Source organism: Salmo salar, chromosome ssa14, assembly GCF_905237065.1.
Source record: "Salmo salar chromosome ssa14, Ssal_v3.1, whole genome shotgun sequence".
In the NCBI taxonomy this organism is placed as follows: domain Eukaryota; kingdom Metazoa; phylum Chordata; class Actinopteri; order Salmoniformes; family Salmonidae; genus Salmo; species Salmo salar.
Genome location: NC_059455.1, coordinates 53,000,656 through 53,008,155, shown reverse-complemented (window position 1 = coordinate 53,008,155; position 7,500 = coordinate 53,000,656). Strand labels below are relative to the sequence as shown.

Below are 7,500 nucleotides of genomic sequence, written 5' to 3'. Positions count from 1 at the left end.
TTCTGTTTAAACCATAATAAAAACATAAAATGCGTAGTTACGTTCTAGCTGCGGGTCCAGTTCTGACATTATGTGTAGACCTATGTTTTGGCGACCCCGAATCCCGAGTTTCGGCTCGATAGGTCATTTGGAGCCCGAGCAGCGACCTTAATTGGTGCTGAAAATCCACATTTTCCAGGCGTTGCTACGGGGTCCTTGAATGAGCTATCAGACAGAAACGTTGGGGTCCGTCTCTATGGGCTGAGGCGGTTTCAATGCACCTAGTCTTGTGACTCTGGGACTTTTCTAAATGTCGTCATTTTCGCGAAGGTCAAAATGAATTGAAGTTATTGCAAATGTATGAGGCTGTTTCTCAGTCTGAGAACCTTCTAGAGCCACATAACTCATCGTGCACTATCGACTTGAGCTCTAGAACAGGTTTCTAAAGTTTCAGAGCTCTAGGTCTGACAGTTCTCTGATAGTTCGCAGGCTCTGTGTGTCTGTAAGCCCCACACTGTGTAACTCCATCCTTGCTGTGTGTGTGTGTGAGAGTTTTTCTTGGAAATCTGATGGGAGAAATTACTGATTTACAGTTCATGAGGGCTGCCTAATCACACATATGAAGTTTTGGAAAGATCTGACCTTTGTAACCCTTCGAAACAGCCACTATGATGCCAATTTAAGGCACTTCCGGTTGGCACAGGGAGCTTAAAGTAAACACATATCTTCATTGGGGTATGCTTTTACAGAATCCTGAGTTTAAAGTCTTTACGTTAAGAATTGACTGATTTACACAGGGTTGAATGCAGTGTTTTTCACAAACTGCAGGTTGGGTATATCAAAACACCTTTAGGGTGAATTTAACCATGCTGAGGACTGGAGTAAAGTCATTTTCTCTGTTGAATCCCCTTTCCGATTGTTTGGGGCATCCGGAAAAAAGCTTGTCCGGAGAAGACAAGGTGAGCGCTACCATCAGTCCTGTGTCATGCCAACAGTAAGGTATCCTGAGACCATTCATGTGTGGGGTTGCTTCTCAGCCAAGGGAGTGGGCTCACTCACAATTTTGCCTAAGAACACAACCATGAATAAAGAATGGTACCAACACATTCTCTGAGAGCAACTTCTCCCAACCATCCAGGAACAGTTTGGTGATGAACAAAGCCTTTTCCAGCATGATGGAGCACCTTGCCATAAGGCAAAAGTGATAATTAAGTGGCTCGGGGAACAAAACATAGATATTTTCGGTCCATGGCCAGTAAACTCCCCTGACCTTAATCCCATTGAGAACTTATGGTCAATCCTCAAGAGGCGGGTGGACAAACAAAACCCCACAAATTCTGACAAACTCCAAGCGTTGATTATGCAAGAATGGGCTGCCATCAGTCAGGATGTGGTCCAGAAGTTAATTAACAGCATGCCAGGGCGGATTGCAGAGGTCTTGAAAAAGAAGGGTCAACACTGCAAATATTGACTCTTTGCATCAACTCCATGCAATTGTCAATAAAAGCCTTTCACACTTATGAAATGCTTGTAATTATACTTCAGTATTTCATAGTAACATCTGACAAAAATATCTAAAGACACTGAAGCAGCAAACTTAATATTTGTGTCATTCAGTATACATACACTTAGGTTGGAGTCATTAAAACTCGTTTTTCAACCACTCCACAAATGTCTTGTTAACAAACTATAGTTTTGGCAAGTCGGTTAGGACATCTACTTTGTGCATGACACAAGTCATTTTTCCAACAATTGTTTACAGACAGATTATTTCACATATAATTCACTGTATCACAATTCAGTGGGCCAGAAGTTTACATACACTAAGTTGACTGTGCCTTTAAACAGATTGGAAAGTCCCAGAAAATTATGTCATGGCTTTAGAAGCTTCTGATAGGCTAATTGACATAATTTGAGTAAATTGGAGGTGTACCTGTGGATGCATTTCAAGGCCTACCGTCAAACTCATTGCGTCTTTGCTTGACATCATGGGAAAACCTAAAGAAATCAGCCAAGACCTCAGAAAATAAATTGTAGACCTCCACAAGTCTGGTTCCTTGGGAGCAATTTCCAAACGCCTGAAGGTGCCATGTTCATCTGTACAAACAATAGTACGCAAGTATAAACACCATGGGACCACGCAGCCGTCATACCGCTCAGGAAGGAGACTCGTTCTGAAAACAGATACAAATGTATCTATATCCACAGTAAAACGAGTCCTATATCGACATAACCTGAAAGGCCGCTCAGCAAGGAAGAAGGCACTGCTCCAAAACCGCCATAAAAAAGCCAGACTACGGTTTGCAACTGCACATGGGGACAAAGATCATACTTTTTGGAGAAATGTCCTCTGGTCTGATGAAACATAAATAGAACTCTTTGGCCATAATGACCATCGTTATGTTTGGAGGAAAAAGGGGGAGGCTTGCAAGCCGAAGAACACCATCCCAACCGTGAAGCACGGGGGTGGCAGCATCATGTTGTGGGGGTGCTTTGCTGCAGGAGGGACTGGTGCACTTCACAAAATAGATGGCATCATGAGGAAGGAAAATTATGTGGATATATTGAAGCAACATCTCAAGACATCAGTCAGGAAGTTAAAGCTTCGTCGCAAATGGGTCTTCCAAATGGACAATGACCCCAAGCATACTTCCAAAGTTGTGGCAAAATGGCTTAAGAACAACGAAGTCAAGGTATTGGAGTGGCCATCACAAAGCCCTGACCTCAATCCTATAGAAAATTTGTGGGCAGAACTGAAAAAGCGTGTGCAAGCAAGGAGGCCTACAAACCTGACTCAGTTGCAACAGCTCTGTCAGGAGGAATGGGACAAAATTCACTCAACTTATTGTGGGAAGCTTGTAGAAGGCTACCCAAAACGTTTGACCCAAGTTAAACAATTTAAAGGCAATGCTAACAAATACAAATTGTATGTATGTAAACTTCTGACCCACTGGGAAAGTGATGAAAGAAATAAAAGCTAAAATAAATCATTCTCTCTACTATTATTCTGACATTTCACATTCTTAAAATAAAGTGGTGATCCTAACTGACCTAAAGACAGGGAATTTTTACTAGGATTAAATGTCAGCAATTGTGAAAAACTGAGTTTAAATGTATTTGGCTAAGGTGTATGTAAACTTCCGACTTCAACTGTATAACTCTACCTGCCATATATATATATATATATATATAGATAGATATATAGGTGTGTCCAAACGTTTGACTTGTACTGTACATAGAATAAGGCTGTAATGTAACAAAATGTGGAAAAAGACAAGGGGTCTGAATACTTTCTGAACGCACTGAATATAATAATATATTTGTATAACTCAAGTTTTCCCACTGTATAATGCACTGTGGCTTACCTGTGTGTGTGTGTGTGTGTGTGTGTGTGTGTGTGTGTGTGTGTGTGTGTGTGTGTGTGTGTGTGTGTGTGTGTGTGTGCTCTAGGGAACCGCTGGAGGCCCGGGAGTCAATGGAGAACTGGTGAGAACCAGTGAAGCACTACATAATGTCAAACACAATTAGATCTATATACATTGGAGATTAGCTCTGTGTCTGATGGTTTGCTGAGAGGTCAAATCAAAATAAAATTGTATTTGTCACATGCGCTGAATACAACAGGTGTAGACCTTAACCTGAAATGCTTATTTACAAGCCCTTAAACAACAACGCAGAGTTTTTAAAAAGTGAGTAACACAATAAAGTAACATTAACATGGCTATGTACAGGAAGAACCAGGTAGTAATGAGGCTATATACAGGGAGTACCAGGTAGTAATGAGGCTATATACAGGGGGTACCAGGTTGTAATGAGGATATATACAGGGGTACCAGGTAGTAATGAGGCTATATACAGGGGTACCACGTAGTAATAAGGCTATATACAGGGAGTACCACGTAGTAATGAGGCTATATGCAGGGGTACCAGGTAGTAATGAGGCTGTATACAGGGGTACAGGTTAGTAATGAGGCTATATACAGGGGTACCAGGTAGTAATGAGGCTATATACAGGGAGTACCAGGTAGTAACGAGGCTATATGCAGAGAGTACCACGTAGTAATGAGGCTATATAGAGGGGTACCAGGTAGTAATGAGGCTGTATACAGGGGTACAGGTTAGTAATGAGGCTATATACAGGGGTACCAGGTACTAATGAGGCTATATACAGGGGGTACCAGGTAGTAATGAGGCTATATACAGGTGGTACCAGGTAGTAATGAGGCTGTATACAGGGGTACAGGTTAGTAATGAGGCTATATACAGGGGTACCAGGTAGTAATGAGGCTATATACAGGGAGTACCAGGTAGTAATGAGGCTATATACAGGGGGTACCAGGTAGTAATGAGGCTATATACAGGGGTACCAGGTAGTAATGAGGCTATATACAGGGGGTACCAGGTAGTAATGAGGCTATATACAGGGGGTACCAGGTAGTAATGAATCTGTATACAGGGGTATGGGTTAGTAATGTGGCTATATACAGGGGTACCAGGTAGTAATGAGGCTATATACAGGGGTACCAGGTAGTAATGAGGCTATATACAGGGAGTACCAGGTAGTAATGAGACTATATACAGGGGGTACCTGGTAGTAATGAGGCTATATACAGGGTGTACCAGGTAGTAATGAGGCTATATACATGGGGTACCAGGTAGTAATGAGGTTGTATGCCTGGGGTACCAGGTAGTAATGAGGCTATATACAGGGGGTACCAGGTAGTAATGAGGCTATATACAGGGGGTACCAGGTAGTAATGAGGCTATATACAGGGGGTACCAGGTAGTAATGAGGCTATATACAGGGGTACCAGGTAGTAATGAGGCTATATACAGGGGGTACCAGGTAGTAATGAGGCTATATACAGGGAGTACAGGTAGTAATGAGACTATATACAGGGGGTACCAGGTAGTAATGAGGCTATATACAGGGACTACCAGGTAGTAATGAGGCTATATACAGGGGTACCAGGTAGTAATGAGGCTATATACAGGGGGTACCAGGTAGTAATGAGGCTATATACAGGGGTACCAGGTTAGTAATGAGGCTATATAGAGGGGGTACCAGGTTGTAATGAGGCTATATACAGGGGTACCACGTAGTAATGAGGCTATATACAGGGGATACCAGGTAGTAATGAGGCTATATACAGGGACACCAGGTAGTAATGAGGCTATATACAGGGGGTACCAGGTAGTAATGAGGCTATATACAAGGCGTACCGCTACCGAGTCAATGTGCAGGGATACAGGTTAGTGTAGGTAGGGGTGAAGTGACTAAAAAGAAGAAGAAGAGGGCAGTCAATGCAAATAGTCTGGGTGGCCATTTGATTAACTGTTCAGCAGTCTTATGGCTTTTGGGTAGAAGCTGTTAAGGAGCCTTTTGGTCCCAGACATGGTGCTCCGGTACCGCTTGGTGTAGAAGTCCTGGATGGCAGGGAGCTCAGCCCAAGTGATGCACTAGGCCCTACGCAGTCCCCTCTGTAGCGTCTTGCGGTTTGACGCTGAGCAGTTTCCATACCAAGTGCTCATGCAACCAGTTAAGATGCTCTCGATGGTGCAGCTGTAGAACTTTTTGAGGATCTAAGGTCCCATTCCAAATATTTTCAGCCTCCTGAGGGGGAATAGGCATTGCTGTGCCCTCCTCACTACTGTGTTGTTGTGTTTGGACCATGATAGGTTCTCAGTGATGTGGACACCGAGGAGCTTGAAGATCTTCTCCACTAAAGCCCCGTCGATGTGAATGGGGGTGTGCTTTTCCTGTAGTCCTCGATCAGCTCTTTTGTCTTGCTCACGTTGAGGGAGAGGTTGTTGTCCTGGCACTACACTGCCAGGTCACTGACTACTAGGGCTGTTGCGGTGACCGTATTACTGCCACACCGGCGGTCACGAGTCAGGAAGGCAGTCAAATTCTACGTGACCGTTTAGTCACGGTAATTAGGCTTCTCCAAGCTCTGATGCTGCTGATGGTCATTAGTAACCTACTAAACTAGCTAACTGCCTGGTACTCAGCACTCTATTGTCCCTCTAATCACTCTGACATCAATACAAATGTAATCGAAAATGTAATCAAACCCTTAATGAGCTCATGTTGCGCAATATTTTTTTATAGGCTATGCAATTGCGAGAGAGGTGGGAAAGGGCAGTGTGGAGTGCAATAGAAATCGTGTCATCTGTGGATCTGTTGGGGCGGTATGCAAATTAGAGTGGGTCCAGGTTGTTTTGGGTGATGGTGTTGATGTGAGCCATGACCAGCCTTTCAAAGCACTTCATGGCTACCGATGTGAGTGCTACGGGTCGGTAGTCATTTAGACAGGTTACCTTGGTGTTCTTGGGTACAGGGACTATGGTGGTCTGCTTAAAACATATAGGTGTTACAGACTGGTTGAGGTGTAGTCTAATGTGATGTTGTCTAAGGGCTGTTGTACTGTTGTGTTGTAGGGGAGAAGAGGAGACTTTGGGCCAAAGGGGACCCCGGGAACAGACGGAGTTAAAGGAGACAAGGTATGGCACACACACTCTCTCACACATTCACACACCCTACCTCCTGGTATTCTGTTATGAGGCTGTGTGTGTGTGTTTGTGTGTGTTTCAGGGCGAGGCAGGACCTGAGGGACTGAGAGGACTACCAGGTGAAGTAGGAAACAAAGGAACCAAGGGAGACAACGGACTCCCAGGACCACGAGGGCCCCCCGGCACTTCAGGAGACGCAGGGAAGAACGTAGGTCACAGATTCATACCTTCACCGGTCTGATCACGATGTCTGTGTGGAGGGCGGATCCTTGGGTTGTCGGGTTTCTGTGTGTGTACGGCCATGTACAGTAACCATGGTGATAGCACGATAACATTGCTACGGTAACCACATTCTGTGTAACAGGGTACCCGTGGCGACCCTGGCGATGCTGGACCTAGAGGAGACCCCGGCCTTCCAGGACTGAAGGTGTGTGACTATCATCATTGGGTGGTAGAGTGTTCGTCTGGTTGGTCTGAGACTCGGCGATACTGTATGACGTCGCTACGTGCAGTAGGATGAACTGCACCGATGAGCGTGATGCAAGACGTTGCACTCTCAACGTATATATATGTGTGTACGTGTGTACGGGGTTCACTGTGCTGCAACAGGATAGTTGTGGGACCAAAACAAGCAGAGAAGTTTAGCTTCACACTTCACTATCTTGTCGTGTTTGTGTAACCCTGGTATAGATGTTGACTTCATGCACAGCTGACTACTGTTAATGTGACTGTTTTACTGTGTTGTAATTGATTTTTTCATCTCTGTGCTGATTGCTTGATTGATATGTGTGCTGACTGATTGATTGATCTCTGTACTGACTGATTGATTGATCTCTGTGCTGACTAATCGATTGATCTCTGTGCTGACTGATCGATTGATCTCTGTGCTGACTGATTGATTGATCTCTGTGCTGACTGATTGATTGATCTCTGTGCTGACTGATTGATTGATCTCTGTGCTGACTGATTGATTGATCTCTGTGCTGACTGATTGATTGATCTCTGTGC

The 7,500-nt window shown here is 44.2% G+C and overlaps 1 protein-coding gene across 7 annotated transcripts in view; it reads left to right on the top strand.

The window, feature by feature from the left end:
• LOC106592181 (collagen alpha-2(VI) chain) overlaps positions 1 to 7,500 on the top strand; it is a 54,152-nt gene that overhangs the window by 31,456 nt on the left and 15,196 nt on the right. For all 7 annotated transcript variants that reach the window (XM_045694544.1, XM_045694543.1, XM_045694546.1 and 4 more), the window contains 4 exons: positions 3,430 to 3,465; positions 6,421 to 6,483; positions 6,575 to 6,700; positions 6,857 to 6,919. In XM_045694544.1, the coding sequence (XP_045550500.1) occupies positions 3,430 to 3,465; positions 6,421 to 6,483; positions 6,575 to 6,700; positions 6,857 to 6,919 (288 nt within the window). The remainder of the gene's footprint in view (positions 1 to 3,429; positions 3,466 to 6,420; positions 6,484 to 6,574; positions 6,701 to 6,856; positions 6,920 to 7,500) is intronic.